The sequence below is a fragment of the Hyaena hyaena genome, unplaced genomic scaffold (genome assembly GCF_003009895.1).
Source record: "Hyaena hyaena isolate Hyena2069 unplaced genomic scaffold, ASM300989v1 scaffold_1009, whole genome shotgun sequence".
Lineage (NCBI taxonomy): Eukaryota > Metazoa > Chordata > Mammalia > Carnivora > Hyaenidae > Hyaena > Hyaena hyaena.
The window spans coordinates 540,084-565,110 of record NW_024081645.1 but is presented as its reverse complement, the minus strand read 5'-3'; the positions used below and the strand labels follow the sequence as shown (position 1 = coordinate 565,110).

General features: G+C 38.4%; 1 protein-coding gene across 3 annotated transcripts in view; it reads right to left on the bottom strand.

Moving 5' to 3' along the window:
- Positions 1 to 25,027, bottom strand: part of SATB2 (SATB homeobox 2) — a 191,616-nt gene that overhangs the window by 35,984 nt on the left and 130,605 nt on the right. For all 3 annotated transcript variants that reach the window (XM_039221780.1, XM_039221779.1, XM_039221781.1), the window contains 3 exons: positions 21,511 to 21,723; positions 17,196 to 17,351; positions 1,117 to 1,314 (listed from right to left, as the gene is read on the bottom strand). In XM_039221780.1, the coding sequence (XP_039077711.1) occupies positions 1,117 to 1,314; positions 17,196 to 17,351; positions 21,511 to 21,723 (567 nt within the window). The remainder of the gene's footprint in view (positions 1 to 1,116; positions 1,315 to 17,195; positions 17,352 to 21,510; positions 21,724 to 25,027) is intronic.

Below are 25,027 nucleotides of genomic sequence, written 5' to 3'. Positions count from 1 at the left end.
CTAATCATTTGGGCAATTCACTCTGTGACTTTGGAAAATGACCAATGACAGCATGAAAGCACTGACTGAGATGTCAGTATTTGGATGACTGGTGATATAATGAACCCGTTGACTTCTGGCTTCTCCCCCAGGCATGTGGGATTGGATTGAGGTGAAAGGAGTTAAGGAGACCTCAGGGTAGAGCATTTTGCCAAATCCTTGACCACCTCTCCTTTGATATCTTGATCAAGAAATATACTCCTTGCTTCCTTCATTCTCCTCATCTTCTCTTCCATTCCATACACACATGCATGCATTCCTGCTTTCTTCTTGCTACACAAAAGGAGGTTCAGACAGAAACCCTGCAGGGTCCTCTTTGGCGGTAGTTGGCACTGGCAATATTGGACATCAGGACAAATCTCAAAACTCACCAAAAAATTTCTGGGCAAAACTCAGAAGTGGTCAAACCTTGGGATATTAACCTAGTTAATATTTCTTCCTAAAAGTTACTGGTTTTAGAATATAGCAAGACGTGGTAGCTAAACTCAATTGCTTTTAGAAAAAAATAGTATTTCTCTCAAAGAGAGCAAATACTAACTAAACAAAACATGCAACCCAAATGAACACAGATTTCTAACAGAGAGGAAACCAAAAACAGCACTCATCAAAACATATTAAGAACCTATCAAAATTTCTCAAAGATTCAGTTGAGTTCAATGGCATTTTCTAGCTCATGTGGATGTATTTCTTTTCCTCAGCCTAATCAACCATTCCTTGAGGGATTTCAGATTAATTTATTAGCTACTTCAGATTTTTTTCTTTAAAAAATAAGTAAACTGATGGAAACTATGAACTCTGTTTCCTGATTGGGAGATTGAATTCTCCACGTGTGCCCTGGTTTCACAGTCGCACAAATAAAACACACCCAGGAAAGCACTTCCTCTTGATTCAACTCCTCACTCATTTTCCCCCCGTGTGAGCATGTGCACACACACACACACTGTGCCCACTGTGAGAACAGGGTGCCCTGTCCTTAGGGACATGGCAGGAGACACCTCCCGATGGGAGGTGGTGTGACCCTTGACACTGTTGGCATCAACAGCCTCTCTCAGTTTGGAGGAGGAAGGGGGCGCTGACCTGCACTGGCTCGGGGGGAAGCTGGACCACATGCTGCATGCGCTCGCTGTGGTGATGCCTCGACTCTTCCTCATAGATCACATCCCTCTCGTGCTGGGGAAGGTTCAGGAAGCGACGGATGGTACACAGGTTCTCCCAGAGGGTGCGGTTCTCTGGGCTGGGGTTTTCCTTCCAGCGGAGCAGTTCACACAGCCAGCCCTAAACGGAGAGAAGGTCACTTGAGTTAATGTGTAGGCTGCAGAGCTGCAGAGGATAGCCTGACTGAGGTCACAGTCTGACAACTCTGAAAAACCAACCAATGACCACACAGGTGGTTACACCAATGGCCATGAATCTTCATTCTTCTTAATGTTCTTATCACTCTTCCTACTGAATATATTTTCAACTAATTTATGGTTCCTTTGTAAAAGATACTCAAGCAAGATTACAGTGATCTGATTCTCCAAAAATAAAAAAAATCATTCATGTTGGTCAGCTACAATTTTTAAAAACTGTCTACTTGGATCCCATTCTAAGAAAAGCTTGAAAATGAACAAATATGTATTGACATAGTGAATTCTAAAGAAGGAGAAATGTCAAAGTGTAAATAGCACTGAATTCTCTAGGAAGGAAATGGTCTTAGAATTATCAATAACTCCTCAAAATAAAAACAACAACCTTAGCAAGAATGAAAAAGTTGTGTGTGTTCTCAATCTCTGAATGCCTTGGGCCCTAGACCCACTTAACCATCACCATCCTGCCACAGCCACACCTGCAGGAAGGTAGGCAGTTGGCCGGGTCACACCTGCAAATGTGCTCCCAATTCTGGCATCCGGATGTTCTCTCACTTGAAACTGCACGAGAAAGAAAATGTAATGCAAATAATGATGGATTATATGAAAATAATACAGAGGATGCTGTCAACATCGCTCACTGACTCATGTCAAAATATTTTACCCAGTAGCTTTCTAACCCATCACTTCCAAGCTACATCGCTAATTTTTAAAACAAGAATTGTCCCACATCATGCCTCTTGCATAAGAGTAAGAATTTTTCTGAAAAGGTGCATAAAGAAACACAAATGACTTTGTAAAAATGAAATCCCAAATCCCAACAAATTCTATATCATAACTTGTAAGCCAATGAAAGTCCCTGACATGCATTATAAAAACCCCATATAATATCGTAAGCTGTTGTTTGTCTAACTCTCCACTGTGTCTTCTGCCTTTACCCAAAAAGAGGCAAGATTTGATTATCTCCGCTGCATCAGCCAAGACAGCAACACCAGCTGTTCTCATTGTGCAGCCTCTTCCTCGCGGCCTCCATGTTAATAACCTGATCATTCCATTTTCTCCTTCAACTGCCGGCTGCAGCACCGCGAAGAGACAAAAACCCAGGCCCATCTGCAGCAGCTGTAGGCACTGAACTGTGAAGCCACTGGGGATTTATAAACTAATCTGTAACACAACACTGCCTTGTTTTTACAAGTGAGAGGCCACATTTGCGCAGACCTGATCTTTTCTTGCAATAAACTGGGAGCTGGGGAGAGTTAGAGGGTTAGGAAGAATGAAAACAAGATACAAAATCATTTGCTTGGAAATGTTTTTCCAAGTATTTTCATAGATTTCTTTCAAGTCAATTGAGAGACAGGTAAATGCTGATTTTCAAGGTGCAATGTATATGAAAATTGAAGACAATTATTTTTATCTCTATCAGGAAATAAATTATATTTTTTAAAAAAATCTCCTAGTCCCAAAGTGTTTCCTCAAGGGCTTCTTTGTACAAAGGAAAGAATTCTTGAAATGGAAAATAAATCATCTGTGGAAAACTGAGCTATTTCTCTATCTCTATACAGATCTGAATAAGTCTCCAACCGAACTCTTTCAAATGTTTCAAACAGGTATGTTTAACATCTCCCAGGGGAGGCTATAGCATAGAGACCAATCATTTAAGAGAAAATAAAAACAAAAACCTACATCTGTTAAAAGATGAAGTTCTGAGATACCCAGACCTTAAGGAGGACACAGCACCTGCTGTTCAGCTTGAGGAGTGAACTGCATTGTGGGAAGCTGCAGCTTGAAAGGAGACAGGTGACAGCTGAGTGGTATCTCCACTTATGATACTTGGAATGTCTCGCACAACATTCATTGCCACATTTGATTTATATGCGCTGTTATAATCTGCACTCATTACAATCACTTAGAACAAACTACAGGCCTCGTTATGGACTGTGTGCTGTCTGCCATCAGTCTTTAAGAAGTGTGGTGCTCAATTTGCCCACTGACATGCAAGGTCCTGACCTTGAAGCTATTAGGGAGCAGATTAGACACAAGTGTGATCATGTGTGCAGGCATAAGCAAACCAAATTAATTTCTGGCACAGGGATGTAGCCAAAAAGACCCTGTTCTTAGGGAACCAGAGAACTTCCTCAAATCCCTGATGGAGCTGAGCTAATAGCATGTTTAAGGGAACCCGGTTTTGAAGATGAAGCACATTCATGGTATTTAGAGGGTTATTAATCTAGTTTCCCCACAAAGTGTTTGCTTGGCTGATCAGATTAAGGGATGGAGCCTTCCACAGTGCACCCCCACCACAGCAGGCCCCAAGAAATCTGTGATACTTCACAGCCTTGGACATATTGCACCATGTGTACCCAGCTGCTTCAATAATTAGCTTATGAATGTATCAGCTGGTTCTGTGATTTTTATAAATAATAACTAACCTACAGAGCAGAAAGATTGTCAAGAGCCTTACAGTAGCACAAAATTGCAAGGTGCTCCTAACTCTGACTTGCTCTTCCACTGAACGCCAATATCCCCTACTAGTAGGGCTCCTGTAATGTCATTTATAAATATTTATTTTGCATTTGAAATGGCAATCTATGTTTGTCAGTTTTCTTCATGGCAGCCACAATTTACTTTCTTTTTGCTCTGGCTCATCGCTCATTCCACGTATTTGTAGACTTACCTTCCGGAAATCTTTTCTCCCACCCCACTTCCCATCTCACCCTCCATCTTTTTATTCACATGATCCTTCCACCAGCCCATTTGGGATGCTTATCTCTGTTTTCTCAATGGGGGACTCTTATTAGCTTGTTTGGTGGCTAATGAATGTGTGAGAAAGTGCCATGTTGCTGCATGAACACACATGTATGAAACTGTGAGTGAACCCACCACAGAAGAGATAAAGAGTCCCCACATTGGGATTTTTTTTTTCATTTATATAATTTTTGCATGCCATCCAAGAAAGTTTTGCAGTATCAGGGAAAAAAAAGTGTAAATGTCAAATAAAACAGTGACAGATGACAGTATTCTCTATTGAATAGCACTGTTTCTGTCGTGCATGTTCAATGGGAACTCATGAATTATTAATAAACAAATCTCCTTTTTCTGTTAAAAATCTCAAGTAGGTTTTTTGTTGTTGTTCCCTGTGTGTTGTGTGGAGAATTCCAGGAGAATTATTTTCATTTCAGAAATGCTGATGCAGAAGTTTATCTGATTTTCAGTCTTGGTCAGCTCTGTAAGCAGGCACCATACCATAGGGTATATAGCTATCTGTAATTTCTCTTTTAGTCTGGCTGTAAATTCTGACCAAAGGTTAGCTGCGTATTCATATAGTCAGCTTAGCCTTTCTAGTATGGTAAAACTGTGGCTAAGTGAGTTACAGCTAGGAAGCTCAGAGAATTTTCAACTTGGAGCCCTGAGACCTAACTGCTAAATTCCTGGTCTGACATTAAATGATTGGGTTACCCTTGGGCAAGTGGTTATCCTTTTACAGCTTCTCGAAATAACCAGAAAAGGAGGGGTTTACAAAAGATGGTCTCTAAGTTCTCTTTCCAGCTCCACATTCCATGGTCTGTTACCTTGTTATTTGTCAGAAATAGCAGATAATAATTAGCCATCGGGGTTAAAGTACAAAGAAACCACCTTGAGTGGGTGATTAAGGGCAACATCACCAGTGATAACATACGGACATCATGAACCCTGTGGTATGACGCATTCCAAAGGACACAACGCAGTATCTGCAGTAGTCTTGCCAAAAATGCATAACCTCAGTTGAATTATGACAAACCCAAATTGAGAGATGTTCAACAAAATAACATATCAGTATTCTTCAAAAGTGGCAATGTCATTAAAAAAAAAAAAAGGAAAGGGGAGTGCCTGGGTAGCTCAGTCGGTTAAGCATCGAGTTCTTGGTTTTGGCTCAGGTCATGATCTCATAGGTCTGTGAGTTTGAGCCCTGCATTGGGTTCTGTGTGGACATCCAGGAGACTGCTTGGGATTCTATCTCCCTCTCTGCCCCTCCCTTGATCATGCTATACCTTTCTCTTGAAATTAATAAAAATAAACTTTAACAAAAAAAGGAAAAGAAAATGGAAAGACCAAGGAATGGCCACAGACTGCAGAAAACTTATGAGAAATAACTAAATGCAGTGTGGCCCCTAGATGGAATACTGGCACAGAAAATGGATATTAGTGGGAAAACTACGGAAATTAGAATAAACTTTTTAGGTTAGTTAGTAGTATTAAAACAATGTTAATTTCCTGGTTTTGATAACTATACTATGGTGATGTAAGAGGCTCACAATAGAGGAAGTTAAATGAGGGTTATATGGAAACTATACTATTTTGTAACATTTCTGTGACTCTAAAATTTATTAAAAACAAAAAATGTCAAAAAAACATAATGTAGAAAAATATACATGAAGCCTAAGTGTAATGATGCCAAGGAATTTATGATTAAAACTCTTTTACCTTCAAACTCTAAATTCAGAAAAGGAATAGAAGTTTAAAGTTCTCATCCTTGTAATCAATGGTTAAAGAGCTCTGAAGTATTCAATGCATAAGAGTAATATTTATAAACATCTCATTTTAGCCATCTAATCAGTCTCTTAACCAAATGTTTGCTTCAGTCAAAAAAACACTCTGACTACCCTTTGCAACTATGTAGGTGAGATGACACCCATACCAGTTAAGATATAGTTTGTTTATGATCCGTATGTTCTGGAAAAGTTGCCTGTCAATCTAAATTTGCAAAGCAAATCATGTTATAAATGTATTAGGAATCTTTACTACTTGAAGAAGTGTGCCATTATTTCTTTTTAAAAAATAAATAATCCCATAGTTTATTTTTTAGTGAATGAAAAGTTTTATTAAATATATACTTAAATGACACATCCCTATTTCCCAATTGAAAAAGCATTTTTAAAAAAGGCAACAATAAGAACCACTATTTGCTCCTGTTTTTCCTTCATGGTCTTGTATTCCTCATCAATTCCTCTATTGACTTTGTGCTCCAGCCATTGTAAATTACTTACAGACTCACAGAAGATGCTTGGTATTCTCATCTCCAGGCATGGACTATGGGGTATATACCTATCCATCTGTGATTTCTCTTTGGTTTTAACCTAAGGTTGGCTGAATATTTGCACAGTTGGTTTAGCATTTTTAGTATGGTAGAACTGAGGCAAAGTGAATTGTAAGTGTCTGAGCACAGCTAATATTGCTCATGTTACTCCCTTGACTGGAATGTACCATTTTCAACCTTCTGTCCCTCATGAGAAGATATATTCCAAGGTTCAGCTGACATGGTATCACCTCATCTGTGAGAACTGTTTGCTCACTTCTAGATGACCCCAAAGCATTTTAACTATACTCTTCCACAATTTGATGATGATTATTATATTATTATATGTGTATTCCCATCAGAATGGTCAGCTTCTTGGGGTGCCTTGGTGGCTCAGTCGGTTAAGTGCCCAACTTCGGCTCAGGTCATGATCTCACGGTTCGTGAGTTCAAGCCCCACGTCAGGCTCTGTGCTGACGGCTCAGAGCCTGAAGCCTACTTCAGATTCTGTCTCCCTCTCTCTCTGCCCCTCCCCTGCTCATGCTCTGTCTCTCAAAAATAAATACATGTGAAGAAGAAAGAAGGAAGAAGGAAGAAGGAAGAAGGAAGAAGGAAGAAGGAAGAAGAAGAAGAAGAAGAAGAAGAAGAAGAAGAAGAAGAAGAAGAAGAAGGAGTCGTCAGCTTCTTGATGGGAGTAGAGGGAAAAAGTTGGTTTCTTACTCATTTTAGCATTCCCAGAGCAGTGTGATTCCTTACACATAAAAGATGCTTAATATATAAATGCTCATTAGATTGAACTGAAATTATCTGAGTGCATAGAAATTAGCCTACTGGCATGTTTTACAGCCTCAAATTCAAAGAGGTGTGGTTGAAAAGGGGCACTATTTCTCTGAAGGAACCCTGTATATGTTCTGAAAATTGTTCTTTCATCTCTAATGCATGAATGCAATAAAGAAAATGGGATGACCCAATTTATATGTTAATATATTATATGTAATATATAAATGCAAACAGTGACAGGTCTCTCAGTACATTAATTCAGTTTGTAATCTTGTACTGAGCATCCTCTACTATGTGCCATGCAATGTGCTGGTATGTTACATATATCATTTGATTTGATTACTTTTATTGAAAAGGTGAATTGAGATCACCAGCAAGGAAGTGAGTTTTCAGGCTATGAAGCTCAGGAAAAATATCACCATAGAGAATATGATATATAAGGTGGATCTTGAAAGATAAAGATGGATTTTACCAGTTGGGGAGAGGAAGTGATCAGAAGCATATTCCAAGCAGAGATAACATTATCAGCAAATACAGGGATCTAGAAAATTATCACACCTCAGGAATCAGAAGCAACTTTGTAGGGCTACTGCAGTCTAGAAACAGAGGTGGGGTCAGATTATAAAGAATAACATGCAAAGAAATTTCCTCAATAGTATGGGCCATGGGACCTATAGAAAGCTTCTAAATGATATGATAAATAACTTTTCTTTCTTTTTTATTTAAAGTTTATTTTCAGAGAAAGAGAGAGTGAGTCTGAGTTGGAAAGGGGCAGAGAGAGAGAGAATCCCAAGCAGGCTCCACACTATCAGGGCAGAACCTGACATGGGGCTTGAACCCACAAAACCTGAGATCATGACCTGAGTCAAAACAAAGAGTAGGACACTCAACAGACTGAGCCACCTAGATGTCCCTTTTCTTTCTCTTTTCCTTTCTTTCCTTTTCTTCCTCCCTCATTCCTTCCTAACAACAAGTCCTTAGGAAAACGTCTATGATAAAGTCAAAACACCACTTGTCCTAGCCTAGATCTTTTGTTTTTCAACAATAAAATTAAGATTCACAGTGACCTGGTAATGGTAAAGTAGACATTTCATATGTTTCACCCAATAGGAGTTTTCATTCTCACACATAAAAAAGTGACATATATCAAAAACACACTATATCAATAATTTTTTAAAAATCTGTTCTCATCGTTTTGACCATTTTCTTTTTTCTGTGTTGTTATTGTTGTTATTCACATGAGAAGTTTTTTTTTTTACGGCTTTCCTGTATTAAAAACAAATCGGGAAGGCAATATCTATTTTACTTATAGAAAATAAGACAGTAACAGAGTGACATTCTCCAAACTACATACCAAAAGCTGAGAATGTCCAAATAATTAGGAATGTCTTTCACAAAACAATAATATGATCAGTGTTTTGAGTCCGGACCCCAGTAGATATGTGTTTGAATCCCATAAGCTCCAAACTACCTTGAAGTGATGGGGGGAGGGGAAGCAAATGGGAAGAGCAGTGTTCCTGTCCGTGGTACTGAAATGTCACTGTGTACTTAGTGATTTTCCTACCCCAGGACACTGGTAATGACTCCAACTTTTCCCAAGTCCCATGTTTTTTCCTTTAAACAATTTAAGTTCTGTGTTGGTGACTACTTTCCTAGTTGTTTACAATATTTCAGAATAAATATAAACCAGCATTTGCTTAGCAACAAACACAAGTTTTCAGCCTAGTCTGATCTACAAAGAGAAACAGAGTAAGTAACTGCTCCTGTTAAGTAAGGTTGTACTTGCCTTGAAGACAGGGCCTTGTCACAGTCATTATGTTGTAATGTGCCCTATGCACCTAACACAGAGCTGATAAGTGAATTCAGTCTACAAATAGTAAAACACCCCCTATCTCCCGTCTTTGCCCCTCTAGGAACTCCAATGAATGAATAAGTCAGCAAATGAACAGTTCTTCAGGAGAATGACTCAAAGCTTCTTGCACAGAAATGTAAAAGGCCATTTACTCACCCACATCCTCAATACAGAAAATGTCAGCATATGTAACCAAAAGGAAATGTTTTCTGAGTGTCTCAAAAGAAAATTCATATTATTAACCACAGACAGTTGCTTTCTAAATGGAAGCACATAAAGTCCCCAAACAAACTTTTGTAACTGTGAAAGGATTTCTCTTCAGCTGGTTGAAACTCTTCTGAAGTGTGAAATGAGCCAGATAATATTCAGCTCTTGTTTCTTAGTCACCAAATTCTCTTTTCATGAATCCAATAAGTGTCTATTAAAATAAATAAACCCCCTAATGATTCAAGATAACCTAATCAAGAAAACTGAAATGGATAAAAGGCTAACTGCAAGGGAGACTTGTCAAGGGCTTCAGTGACTCCCTGACGAGGAGGTCATCTAAACCCGAGAAAGGTTTGTACTTAGCATTTGGTTACAGTTCAAGGTTAATTATTTTATACCTTGAATGTGGTAACTAAAAATGATCTGCTTTTTTTGTATTTTTCAAAATTGTACACAGAGTTCTAAACTATTTTCATGGGGACCAATTTCCAGCTGTCTCTGGGCATGTCTCTCACATTTCTATGGATGTGTTTGTAAAGATTGAATCTGTAATTGAGAGTAATGAAAATTTTATTTCAAAACAACTCCTTAACTTCTGTTACAGAGGACTCAAGACAAGAGGGGATTTCATAAAATCTCCCTCCTTACCAAAGATAAATGGGATAAACACAGCTATATAATAATGTGGAGACATGGTATGATTTTATATAAATATGTACACACATGCATACATAGGAATATGCATCTGAAAAAAGCCATCCATATTTGTCAAAAAATGAATGAACTTCTCCACTTAAATACTAGAAAGGTATTAATAGCAAAACATGCTAGGCTAAAACATCAAGCAGAAAATAACCAAAATATTTCCAGTTCCTGATGTCAGGTCCAAATTCCACATACTTATGACATAATACTATATATTTTGCAGACTACTTCAAAAACTTGTAAGTGTGGGGTGGAGGTGGAGGGGGGAACCCAGACCCTGAGGATACTGGGAATATGACTGTTTTTTAAAATATCAGAGCTGGGATCCGAGTAAGGCAAACAAACAACTAATGCACAAAATTTAGGGAGTGCGACTCTGAAAGTGTGTACCACCTTAACATTTATGCCCTAGGACCCAGCTTGCCGCACCCTGGTCTTGGCCCCGTGAAAGGAAGATGATTAAACTGTTTCTACAGCAAAGTGGTAGGAGCTCTTCATAGGCACAAACATTCTCCAACTATAAGAACCCTGATTTAACTCAATGCACTCTTTGTAAGAGGGCTGGGAGAATTTGAAGAAGTAGTTTTAATATGTCAACCTGATTTGCTTCACATGCAAGTTTCCAAAGGTGCCATGTCATGAACTGGAAAAATAATGTAACTCAAGCATTTCTGCAGTAGATAAAGATGTGCTTAAAACTTATACAAAAACTTGAACTATGGGTAAATGTATCTGACTTTTAAGAACTGCCTATGAACTCCATGATTAATCTTCATTGATATCTAAATAAGAGCTCTCTTGAAAGCTACTGTTAGGGCATGAAACATTAACATAATTAATTATGGGGGTAGTAAAAAGAACCCCATTTCTCACTATAAGATTGATATAAAAACTGAAACCTTGAGGGAATTTCTGATGATAATCTCTCAGAAGAATGTAATCTTTTAACACTATGCTGAGGGGAAAAAAAAGGCAGAGAACGAAGGGCTCAATTTGATGCTTAAATGTCATTGTGTTGACTGGCTGCTTTAATCTGGCATTTGGGAATGTTGAGAAATCTAATTTCTTGACTGCTTGGCACAGTAACTCTTTTTCAAATGATAATTGTAGTGTAAATATATTAATTTTTTCCATTTGAATTTGGTGGATAGCCCTAAAACTGCAGTAAACATGCCCCAATTGACAAAAGTAGAAAGTGCTTCTTGATAGGCTGTCGATATGACCACATTACTGAGAAACCAGCCTGGCAGGAAGGGGCAGCTACCCAGGAAGGCTACATTTTAGCCTGCATTACATGCTAAATAGGAGAGAGCAAAATCATTAGGAGTGAGACTGAGACCACCCACTCACAAACCACTTCCTGTCACTTTTTATACCAGAGAGATGGGGCAGCCAGACATGTACTCCCAATCGCCTGGGCTATCCCAGTACCAGTAAAGCCATTCCCATAAAGGGAATGTAATAAGTTAAGATAAATGTCAAACATCTTTGTGAGCAAAGTAGCAAAACCTTGATCTTTGTGTAATATTTTTGAAAGACTAAGAAACTAATAATGAGATAAAAGGTAGTATTTCATACTTTATAAATTTACCCTCCTACATGAAAAGCTGGGCTTAAAAAAAGAATTATAGTTTTAATTCATCTTACAATTATGTGTTGTACAGTATGATCTCAATTAGTTAAACATGCATGTGCACATCCATATACATATTATACATTAGAAAGAAAGATTCTAAAAATGTTAATAGTGGGGCACCTGGGTGGCTCAGTTGGTTAAGCGTCTTAAGTCAGTTTCAGCTCAGATCACGATCTCATGGTCTGTAAATTGGCCTCCAGTACACAATTCTGAAATCCTTTTCCCCATAGAAGCTGTGTTCTCCATGGTGATTGGGTTTCAGTATGTCCTACGCTTCATGTACATTAGGATTAAGTAGATTTTGTGTACTGACCTTTATTCCTTCCTTATCACTTAGGAAGTAGATTTTGTGTATCGACCTTTATTCCTTCCTTATCACTTAGGAAAGCCCTGCATCGGGCTCCATGCTGACAGTATGGAGCCTGCTTGGGATTCTCTCTCCCTCGCTCTGCCCCGCCCCTGCTTGCTCTGTCTCTCTCTCAAAAAATAAATTAAAAAAATTAAAATGTTAATAACTATCCCTGCACTGTAGAATTACAGGTGATTCACGTTTTTACCTTTATAACTTTTCTTCACTTTCTAAATTTTCAAAAATAAGAATGCTATTACTTAAGTAATCATAAAATAGAAGTTTTTTCCTTAAAAAAATCTATGTACAACTAAATTGTGCCTAGGCATTTTTAAGAGATGCAAAAACAAAGGTTAATGTTGTAGCCCATGACTAAATGAAGAAAACATCTTAGCTCGATATAGTATCACATATACTGAATGTGATAAAAACTCTAACAGCAAAGAATAAAAGAAAACAAACCAAATAATATATCCATTGTTTTTCTTTATGTAGAGTCGTCTATCTTTGCTTTGTTTCTGCTTTATTTTAAAAGGATATGTCAAAAAGAGCTGCATATTTTAAATCATTCAGTGTGTTAAGCAAATCAGACCATCTATAAGGAGAAATTTTATGATAGGGAAGCAAGTTCATAAAATCTGAGTTTGTAATCTACATCTAAAGTTAAGTACCATTCTATTTAGAAATATAATTTATTAAGTCAGTAGGAACATAGAATACATTTTGTTGGGTAGAAACATAAGTGATAAGGAAGGAATAAAGGTCAGTACACAAAATCTACTTAATCCTAATGTACATGAAGCATAGAACATACTGAAACCCAATCACCATGGAGAACACAGCTTCTATGGGGAAAAGGATTTCAGAATTGTGTACTGGAGGCCAGAAACTCCTCTTCCCCAGCTGAAGTGGGATCATGATTATGGCTCCCTCTCTGACTTCTTCATGCAGTAGGAATAAAAGACTCTCCTATCCCTGGTCCTAGTGTTAGCTTCTGTGGCTTGTGGAAGTGGGAAAGTGTGTGTGGTGGGGAGGGGATCTCCAGGGTCTTTAATCTTGGTGGAGATAAGGATATCCTATGTCATCTCACTAGACAGGCCCCTGGGTCTCTGTTTGTTCCCAGATGACTCTCTTTCTGTTACCCCAGCAGTCTCTGGGGTTGGCCCTTTCATTGCCACCACCTGAGATTTCACAACTAGGTTATCTATCTCTCCTTTTTTGCAGTGCCTCAGCGTCTCTCTGCTTTCCAAATATAGAAGGAGCCCTCCCCTCACCAAAAAAGAAAGGTAAGCAAACCCAGTGCCCTGTTAAAGGTTCTGTTCATTTGTTGTCTTTCATATTTTTAAATGGGGGCACAGAAGAAGAGAAATTAAAATAAGCCCCTTCCTGTCTTTCTACCTGTCTTTCTGTCTATTCTGACCCAAACATAGTAGGAAAAGGCAGTCACGTACGTAGTTGGGTCTTTGAGTATACAAATAAGAAAGACTCACTCTCCTTGCCAAAAAAAACACGAACTTTAGATCATCCTCAGCATTCAATGAGCTGAACTACTATAGACTATAAAAAGGAGAAAAGGTCAGCATATGAGAGAAACAGTGAATTTGTTTTCAGGGAAAGGAACAGTTGATGTCAAGGGAAAGAAATGTGGCTGAAGATGCTGGCACAGAGCACATGGCCAGCCCTGAAGGACTGCAGTGGGCTACTGTGTTTTCTCTCTCTGGATTCCCATTTCCCAGATCACGTGTAACAGGTGCAGTTGGGGAGCAAGGCGGAAAGTAACTGCACAGAGAGTAAGACGAATAGAGAGATTACAAGAAGCAGCAGAACAAGGAATTCCTGTGTCCACTCAAACTGCACACTGGGGCCTTCATTCCCTGGTGGCTCTCTGTATGTAAGGGTCATACTGAAGTGATGCAAAAAATGTCCTATATGATTTTAAGTGATGGCTCCTATTGAGGACCCCTCCTACTAAGGACTCGTGATTCACAGAGAACAATCATGACTAACAGTGTGTTCGCTCCCATGAAGACCATCAACAATCTGAGTATTCTGAAGAAAGAAAAAAAAGATAATCCTCAGGATTCTCTCTCTCTCACACACACACTGATCCTAAATTGAAAGTGAGGTGAAATAAACATATCTGCATAACCATACCTTTCCTCTTGATTTTTTCTTCTGCTTTTCCTTCTTTGACTCCCCTCCCATGAAGAGGACGGCAAGGTCAGATAGGAAACATTCAATGGAATTCAATGACAGATTGGCCATGCATGACAAAGGAGCTAGAGCTGAACTGGAGAAAGAGGGCTGCAGATGCATCCTGACATCACACACACACACACACACACACACACACACACTTCCAGTAATATATTTTTGCTAACAGGACCATAGACAAAGCTGTACAAGGGAGTCACCCTTTCAACTCCTTTTCTGAACCCTTCTTCTCACTGTGTTCCTAAACACTCATAGACCTCATAGACCACCTTGGCTCACCACCCTAATCTCTCCAAAATGCTCCTTTCTTTGTCCCACTTCTCATTCAAAGCTTGCCTAACACTCGGCTTTAGGGATGATTCTTAATAGCTGATGACAGCAATTCACAACAAAGAGTGGATGAGGTTTAATGGAGGGTTCATTTCTATTTTAAAAGAAATTTAAAACGGAAGGGAAGGGGTTGCTCTGCATATTTGAACTGTGCCTTCAAGGTTCCAATCTGACTCCAGTTCACAAGAGTTCCTACTTAAAGGTCTTCTAATTTTACCTCCAAGACAATAGAGAGCCCTTGTTATTCTTCTGCCTCCTTAGTCACTTCAAGAACTTCTGAACCCTCCAAAGGAACATAGCAGGAAGAAAGGGGATGCAGAAGAGGAAATGAAAATCTCTGTATTTCCCAATCCCAATTGTATTACCAATCCAATAAAGAGGGTGTGGCCACTTCCCACTGAAGCTTGGAGTGGTTAAGTATTTTGGCCACACACACACACACACACACCTTATGGATACATGCCAAATATGTATACAAGGTATCAAATAGGGCAATCGGTTTCACTAAATGTGCTCTTTATGAAGTAAATGCTGGTACTTACAAAAAGGGAGTGAATATCTTATGTTAAACTGCCTTTGAAACTATCAGGTAGGTTCGCTTGGTTTGGGGGTACCATTTTTATAAAATCTTAGCACCTGATTTGCCAGTCTAGTCAACTCTCTATCTACAATAAGATTCCCCATTCATAACTGAGAGTGAGGTCACTGTCCTAATGAAAAACGGAAAAACCTCAAAGCAACTTATCCCCATGCAGGCTTACTCCTTAATGTCACCCTTTGGCATATTAATTCTCAGTACATCTTCCTCCAGATTCTACAAAATCAGGGCTACTGAGTTCTTCAGGAGGCAACAAAAATTTGGAAAGCCAAGCCTGTGCCAATTGGCAAATACAGCTTTCAATCAGCCACCTGAATTATTTTGGGAGTCTGGAGGCATCACCATTTCCAACAGCCATGGTGCCAAGTCAGCAGAGAGATTACAGGCAGTCTGAATCAAGCTCTCAGACTATGGGTTTCAGTTTTTCTTCATCATGGTTTATGAAAGAAGGACTGAGTGAAACTTTGATATTTACGTCAAGTCACGACTAAGGGGTAGGTTTGCAAAATCAATTGTGTAGCTTTTATACTCACTGCACATTTACCACATATGTCCTTTATTACACAGTGGAAAACCATTAAATGCACAGTAGTTTTGCCAAGTGGCATTATGCATTTAACAGCTTTATTCGTTTAACAGCCCCAACTCTCATTATATTTTGCCATGTGGTACATGGGATTTTATGCATTTAATAGTTTAAGAAGGCTCTATGGTGTTTTCTTTTCATGTATTTCATACTATGGTTGGACATCGTATCTTAACAAACTGTATTTCAATGATTTCATTGATGAGCGAAGAGTAAGAATAATCTGGAAAAATGACTACACTGAAAGTAAACAGGGAAACGAATATTTCAATCCTCTTCTAAATTCCTGGATATTCTACTCCTTTCTCTTTATCAACATCTGAAAAATAACTTAAGTAAGGTTACTGCAAAACTACAGGTAAAATAAGTAAGGTTACTGCAAAACTACAGGTAAAAAAAAAAAAGTCAAATCCCAAAACGATATAATTAGTCTAAATACAGTATTTAACTATCTATCATTTAAAAAAATGATAATTTAATTTTCATTGAAAATAGTCTTGCTTAACAGAAGTACAATATTCAGTAACTCCTTTTCTTTACAGCACACAACAGAAGATCTGTTAAGGAGATGCTGGGCCATTTTACCATTTACATATGTGGGATGAAAACATTTGTCATGCAAGGCCACAGAGGAAATCAAGCTCAGAATCAAAGGATTCTCAAAATTATGCTTCAGCTAACTTTTGTTTCCTCCACCCTGCACTGGATAATTATTCATCCTAGGGATAAATAAGTAACCACCTCAACCTAACCCATTCGAGGATAGGGTAGTAGTTGTCCCTTTAAACGAATTGAGACAGATAGTGGATCCCATCAACTGTTGCTGCTTACAGAAATAAAAAACCTAAGCATCTGTCTCCCCTTTTCCCTGGAGCATTCCATTCCCCACAATCCCGACACTGAGAAATTGTACTGGATAAGCTTCTATGTTTTCCTGTTATGAATTTTAGCACTCATTCTGGACTCCCCCACCGCCCCGCACATGTGTTTTCTCTGGAAAAACAACTGTATTCTACACATAAAAGCAACACCTGACATGGCGAGGTGTCTCTGGGGCTGGAGAAAAGAGGTTATTATAACAAAGTCAGCAGTTCCCCTGATGGGAATAAGAGAGGGGATGAGACAAGATTCCAGCTAACTGAGTCTCAGGAAGATGCTGTTTTGTACATACTAAGTTTTGCTCAAATACAAAAAAAAAAAAAAAAAAAAAGATACATAGCACTGCTTAGAACTATGAGAGAAATCATTCTAGACTGATTCTTTTTGAAAAGAATTTTTAAATTCTTTTAAAAGAAAAAAATCTGGATTTTAACTTAGTCTCTATTTTGAACCCTAATGGGTATAAAAGCAAACCATAGAGCAAAAGGCAGAACATGACAGGTTCCCTAGGGATTATTATTGTTATTATTATTATAGGAACAGATGTATTTTTATTGGTGGGAGGAGGAGAATGGTCTAATTCCAGTCCTCACTTTTGCTCTTTTAAAAAACCACTCACCTGACTTTTATTTGCAGCCACTTTGGCAAACAGGGCTTGAGACACCTTGGCCCTTTTCATCTCCTGTTGGATCTCGTCATAAATGGCAGCTGTGATGTTGACGTTGGCGCCGTCCACCTTAATGGGGAGGTCTGTTGTCGGTGTCGAGGTTTTGGCCTACCAAGAGACCATGAAAATAATAATTTAAAAAGTGCTGCATTCAGCCCAGCCATCTGTGCAGAAATTATCAAAGGATTTCAGTCAGCTGATGCCAAACTGCATTAGCTACAAAGGGACACTTCCTGTCCATTATTCTAATCAGGTTAATTGTGATTGGAAATAATTGCAGTGCATTCCTATAGGACATGCACAGTCTTGTCAACCCTGTCCTTCTCCTCACGGTATACTAGATGGTTCACAGGTACGATGGCTACCCCGGGCACCAAACTGTAAGAGATCCCCCAACTGCAAAACAAGCATGCAGAACACACAGAGTTACCTCTTTCTTTCTAAAAATGGCACACCTAGGAGAAAGAGCCAATTCTTCCAGGAAAAAATGAGTAAATGGGTAGAGGTCTCTAAATAATAAATTATTACTCAATTTAATGCACTCCCCCGAGTCTCTCTCATTCTTTATTAAAGCTTTACATATGTCATTTGAGTATGTATGGTTTCCCATCACTATCATCATTATGCTACCCAGATAGTCACCTAATTTCACCTAGGAAATCAGTGGAAATGAAACAAAATTTCATTTCATAAAACTAGGCTTCAGAATGCCTTTGATGTGCCGTTTTCATTTTCTTAAACTCATATTGTGGTTTTATGTATTCTGCCGTGTTCATTTTAATTGAATGATTTCCCATCAGCTTCAGAGACAAATGAAGGACAATGTAAAAGGTGTCTGTACGTCTTGAGGTTGAGATAACCCTAAAATATTTGCATCTCCGTGATCCAAAGGACTGCCAGAACATTCCTTCTGGTGTGTAATGATGGGGGGCTGGGAAACCTTCTCAGAACCCCAGGGAGCAGCACTCTGGGCAGAGTGGGCACCAATTTTTGGTTCCTGAGCACAGCTGGCTGATTTGAACTAAACTGAAATTTTTCTGTCTGCCCTCACCCTAGAGTCCCAAACCAAGGCAGTTGTCTCCAGATCATTACTTTCCTTTTGTGGAGGCCTTGAGCTAATCTCCCACTGAATCAAGCAGCACGCAGATTTGGAGAGAGACACAGCATGTAGTCTGGATACTGTGGGATCATTCTCCATAGCATCTCGAAGCCGGAGTTAACATCCTAAGTTTCTGTGAAGGTTTTAATTCATAAGACTGCTCACTGACTTTTGCATTCTCCTCTCTCCCTGTCTCATACTATTTTCTAATTACTGCAAAGTAGTAATAACTATAAGGTATGTGGTACTTTTATTTGCCAGGCACTCCAGAAAGTGTTTTACTTTTGTTATTTCATTTAATTCTTTGAAGCACCCAGTAGGTCAGACTTTATTATTTTCATTTTACTAAGGAAGACAAGTGAAAATAAAAGAAGACCCTTAACTTCCTGGAGAGACACACAGCAGGAATGGACAGAACCATGATATGAACTCAAGGGTTTCTGGCTTCGCAGCACTGGCCGGAGACCACTGTGCTAGCCCACCTCCAAAATCCCCAGGGGCTGTTTTTACAAGCATCCTCTTGCTTTCTAGTTTGGGGTCTTCCCATGATAATCCAATTTTCTGTCATTTTTTTCAAGAAACTTCTTTTTCTTCTCAAAATTTCTAATTAACCTGCAGTGCTTTTCCTGTTAAGTACCTATTTTAGAAAAACCTTTCCTCCTTTCCCAACTGAAATTTATTAGCGTCACTGACTATCTCATCTTACTTGACTGGCCAAATCTTCTCTAGAACCCTAGGGGCTAAAGCAAAACCCCTCAAGGCACTATAATATATGGTTAGGAGCCCAGGCCTTGGAAACAAGAGTTCAAATCCTAGCTCTATCATGCGATCTTACACAAATTACTTAACCCATTAAAACCTCAGTTTCCTTACCTGTAAAATGGGAATAACAACACAAAATGGTGAGGACTGAATTCACGCAAAATGCTCACAATACCTGACACAGACTGAGTGCTCAATAAAGGATCATTCTTATCCTTACGTTGTTGTTAAGTACATCAAGAAATACGAGCCAACTTAAAGATTATCAGATGGGACTCTGAAGGTTTAATTTCACATTTTAAATTTCTTCCATTTGTTTTAAACTGATAATAAAATGTTGATGGGGTTCTAGGAAATATTCTCCACCCACCTACGGAGGACTGCCTGAGTACTATAGATTGCTGGCTCCAACTAAAAGCTTAATCAGTGAGTATTCCTCTAATATTTGTTCTCACAAATGAAAGCTTCACTAAGGATCTTTACTATTGAGATATGTATGTAAAGAAGTTTGAGTAAGTAAGTAATCATGAAATGTTTTTAAAAAAAACTTTAATAACTTCCCTTTCTCAATGTTGAACAGAAAAAGAAAGTTCCAAAGAATGTACAAATACCAGTGCCATGGTTGTATTCTCAAAACTATTTTGAGAAGAAGATTTTATATTTATATTTAGAAATCTCAAACCTGTGAAATTAAATGATAAATTTCCCTGTTATTCTTGTCCCCAAAGGGCACTTCTACCTCAGAATTTTCTAGATGACATTTTTCTTCTATTCATTACGGCAAAATAGTGACCCTGGTCAGTTTTGCCTGGTAATTGGTCTGGCTCTGAAAGCTCTCAGGTCTTTGAAAAGGTGCCTAAGATAAAATTGCATTAGAAAAATATTACAAAGAAATGGAATACAAACTGCTTAGACATGAGTTATTTTCTAACAAGGAGAAGTGACTTTTTGAGAACTGGTTAAATGGCCATGAAGCATGGCTGGACTCTCTATAATGATTTAATGGGCTTCAAAAGTGGCAATAATATTGGTGAATTTAATAGAAGTAAATATTAGTGTTAATTAACAACTCATCCAACTCAGTAGCTCAATATGTATGCCTCAATATTTTTAAAAAAATAAATAAAAAGAAAAAAGCTTGGTTACACTCCTCCAAAGTAAGCAGTGAAGAGACTTATTTTTGGTTTCACAGTAACTAAAACCCATAATTCACCAAAGACTAAAGTGAAAGTATCACAATTTGGCACTGCATGACAGAAAACAATTTTCAATTAAAAATCTATTGCAGAGTAAAAAAAAAAAAAAGTTATGATGTGTGAAAAAAAATGGATGTACTTGAAAAAGCTCAAATATTTTTACTAGAATGAAATCTGCTTCTATGTTTAATCAGTTCCTTGGAACTTTCCAGAAAACACTCATAACACCAAAATTAAGCCAAAAAAAAATTTAGTTTCAGAGTACCCATTTTTCTGATTTGTACAAATGTGTACTTGTTAAGTATCTGTTTTGAGGCAAAACTTGCAACCATCTTGGCAACAGTGAATGAGATGGCTTTATCCTAAATCTATTGACTAGTAACAGTTTTGGAGAATTAGAAGTAGGCTAGAAACAAATAGGGTCAGAGGTGAAGTGGAAAGGACACTTGGCTGACTTGAGATGTTGACCCTTTAGTTAGGATCTCTAAAGCGCACAGCATTTCTAGACATGTGCATTTGCAGAAGGACCTGAGAGTAGAATGCTTTTAAGGTGTGGGACAAAAGGAGCGAAGAAAAGCTGGCTGAGTCACTGAGTCCTGTAGGGAGATCACCCAAGGAAGGAAAATCATTAAGGCCTGCCTACCTTCCCACTACCATTTTCTAAGGGATCCCTGAATGATCTCCCAAACGTTCTGATCCAGTCACTACATATGCATGCTTCAACCATACACAGATCTCTCCCCCATTTTGTCTTTTTTGAAGTGCTTAAATGAGAGCTTGGATTCCTCTCCTCGTTCCCTGCCTCCAACCCTAACTGCCACCCCCTCCAACCCCTGCTTCCAAACTAATATACAATTTAAGGAAAGTAGTGCTCTTGCTATGTAAACTCAGTTACAACTCAAATCCCCTGACCCCATCTTAGGTAACCAAATAGTTGTGTGTAAACATTCTACAACCTACCCATCCACCCACTCCTGCCCTTTCTGTGTGGAAGAATGGTATTTTCCTAAAGGGACAGAAATGCCATATGACACAGTAAAGGATAATCACCCTTACATGGTCAGAGGTTCACATCCTCAGACCAACATGACCAGCGAATTAAGAAATCTTTGAATTATGTCTCTTAGGTTTTGAGAAAAACACAGTATCAGCGAAGGCAAGATGTTTCCAAGGCCAAGAGTGAAAAGTTAGTGGAGTGAAAATATCTCACCTGAGGGGTTCGGGAGGAGCTGGGACTGCTAGAGGCTGATGAGACCATGCTCACATTAGGGTTCATGCTCCGTTCTCTCTCGTCCTGGTATATGCGATCCCGCTCCACTTCCGGCAGATTGAGGAAATTCTGCATGGCCCTCAGGTTTACTAAAAGAGACTGAGAGGCTGTCCGAGGGTCTTCTTCCTTACGCAAAATCTCAGACAACAACCCCTGATTAAATGGAAGGAAAAAACAAAACAAAACAGGCCAAGTCACATCTGCAGGTGTGTGTGTAGTTTCCATCATCTGCCCCCTCCCCCTTTATTTGTTGGATGTAACCAGCTGGCTGTGATGTCAAGAACCTCAGTCTAATTGCTGAGGGTTCTCCAGCAGGAAGGTTTTGTGGGAATTTGCTTGCCTTCCAGGGCTGTGCCTTATTCTGGACTGTTCTATTCTGACACTTTATCATCACTGTAATAATCGTCAGTGTACAGAGTTGCCAGCTAGCAAGGTAGGCGCTCGGAAGGCTTGTGAAACTGCAATTACCACCAGGTGCCTCCTACAAGTATTTCAGGAACTGTTAGAACTCTCTCTGCTTGAAACTGGGAACACTTGGCAGTCCTGCTCAGCTTTACAAATCTGCCAAGTTTGGTAAATTTAGTTCCGACATTTAAACAGCATGGGAGATTTACATCGACTTAAAAAAAAAAAGTTTGGCTGAATTTCTGTGTGACCGGCCACTGTTTTCAATATAGATGTTTCTCATGGCAAAAAAAAAAAAAAAAAAAAAAAGACAAAGGAAACGGCCATAATTTGTGTTAACCCTCTGGTAGCTTCTCAATCCACATACATAATTGGTATCCTTGTATATGTACCAAAGGGCACCCAAACTTTTTTTCATGAGATGCCCTCCTCCAGGAAGCTCTAATCCCACAGTTGTTAAAAGAATAGAAATGCAGGCACATCTGGTGAGGGGTCAGAACACACATCAGAGAATGCCATGTATAGACTCAAGATAATTTCGGAATATGTGTGTGACTCATCCCAATAGCTTTAAATAGGAAATTAGTGTTTTCATGTGCTCTGATGTCAGAGAGCTCACAAAGGAAAGGAAAATGTTGACAAGTCCAGAGAAAAGTAATATGCAGGCAAGAAAAGGGCTAAAACCTGAGTTCCAATCACTGAAGTAATGTGGGCAAAAGCTAAACAATTTCCATTCTGCACTCTTGTTAAACTTTCACATGGAGGCATCACTTTTCACCTTCCAATTCGGGGCGCCTCTTTTCAGGGCAGTCTAGGATTATCCTCCAGGAAGAGCTGAAATGCTAACTTCTGTATCTTAGAACACACAGGGCAACCCAAAATTGTGAAAAGTAGATGCCAGACATTTCCACTGAGGGAAATGTGAATGCAAAGAAAACACTATCAAGTTTGTAAAGTATGGCTTAAATATAAAAAGATGTTAGATCCAAGAAGAATATACCACCTCTGGTTGGCCAGAAATCTTCAGGGTAAAGTAGGCAATTTTTAGACAGAAGTAATACATTTATGATATAGTGAAGCAAATATCACAAGAGTGTGCATCACACAGCTATTAGCACTCCAAGGAGGCAATCACCACTCAAAGTATCACATAAGACAATTTATAAGGATGTATCAGTAGCATGCCATATGATAGTTCTGCAATATGCATGTCATGTTGCTTTGAATAGAGAAGTCTTTGCAAATAAGAATAAAATAAGCCATACAATGAAGCTAGAAGAAATGTTATGCTATGTGTGTGTCTGTGTGCATGCATGCCCAAGATAAGGAAAAGGTACGAAAATATGTGAAAATACTGTATTGGTAAAATGATCATAAGAAAATCTAGATTTCTTATCATGCTTTTAGAAGCAAAAGACATCTTTCGTCCAGAAAATGTTATACAATCTAGGTATGGATTCTTTTTTGAAACTCAAAGTCGGTTCTGCCTTAAGTTATCCTACTTTCTGCTTGCATGAAGCAACTTGAAATATTAATAATGAATTTGTTCTATGATAAAAAATCTCCAAATTAATATGTAGAGAAGAGGGAAGTGGATTTAAAATCAATACCAATAAGACACGAAGATTGATGTTTTCTGAGCTTTTCTTAATAATGAACTCGGTGCATACAGGATGAATCCGTCCCCTCCTCCTCCTTCTCTCTCCAGCATAAGCAACTTTAGCATTTTAATAAATCTCTGACTACCAAACATGAAGGAATTTTAGGGGCTGCATGAATATAGTCTTTACACTAGTTATTATAATTATGGTACCTCAAAGGCAGTGTGTAAAAGTATTTTTCTTCTGTGGAACTATTTTTGCAAGGGGAGTACATTATAGTAAAGATCTTACATACAAAATAGTGAAATAACAAAAACTACTGTTCTAGTGGACCAGGTTCAAAATAGCAAGTTTGTTCATTTGTAATCAATAAAAAAAAATTATTCTGAAGTATAGGTCTTTTACTTGTTTCCCATTTGGCTTGGTTGACTTTCTTCCCCCTCTACACCAAAATCCTTGCCCCACGTTTTTTACATGTTGGACAACCTTATAGAGAAATGAATCCATCTCTAAGAAAAATCAAGACAAAGCATCCTTGTAAATGATTGCTCATCAACATCAATTCTGAAGCGAAGGAGATGCGATGTTTGTATTTTAAGGGGCCAGTGGAATATACTATTGCCTCTGTTTTATTTGCCTAATTGAAGACAAAGTCTCTAACCAACAAGGTGGCCACTGCTGCCTCTATGTATTGCCCCAGAGAATGAGAACACTGTTCTAAATTATTTACTTAAAGTCTCATCTGTGTAGCCATGGTCCCAAAGCAGATTCTTTTTACCTCAGACATTTTCAATAACGAGTGGCTAACTGGTGAGCACAAAAAGAGTTTTAGTTGTTTTGTTAAGTCTTTTTCATTTTGGTTATTTATGTGCTCCTCATTATTTAAACTGGAATTTTAAAAAACAGAGTCCAAATTCTGTAGGTTCATAAATGTAGAGTGAGTTTATTTAGTTAGCTGAAAATCATCATAGTGAAAAAAATAAAAAAAAATCAGAAGAAAATCTATGGCATAATTTATACCACAAACCACCTTATCTAATTATCAAGATAAGTAAATGTTTATCATATTGAAACTGTCTTGAATAGAACATAAATTAATAATTTATCTCACATAAATATTTCTAAAGCCCTTGCCACTATGCTGTCTGGCATTTTAATTATCAACCAGCCAGGCAGGAGGTGTCACTTAAACATTCCCATTATGTGGCCTGAGATACAGAGAATGTGGCATGGCACCTGGGCACTGAAAGAGAAAAAACAAAAAAAAAGAAAGGAAGAAAAAAGTGTACTTTTATAAATAGAAAGGTCATGAATATTGAGAATGTGAAAATTGAGGGAAATTAATAAATTAACCAGGATATTGCTTATTAAACTTTCATATCAGTAATCATATTAAAACATATTGCGAGTATTGAGTAAAGTGGTCATTAAGAATTTTTCTCGTTGTAGGC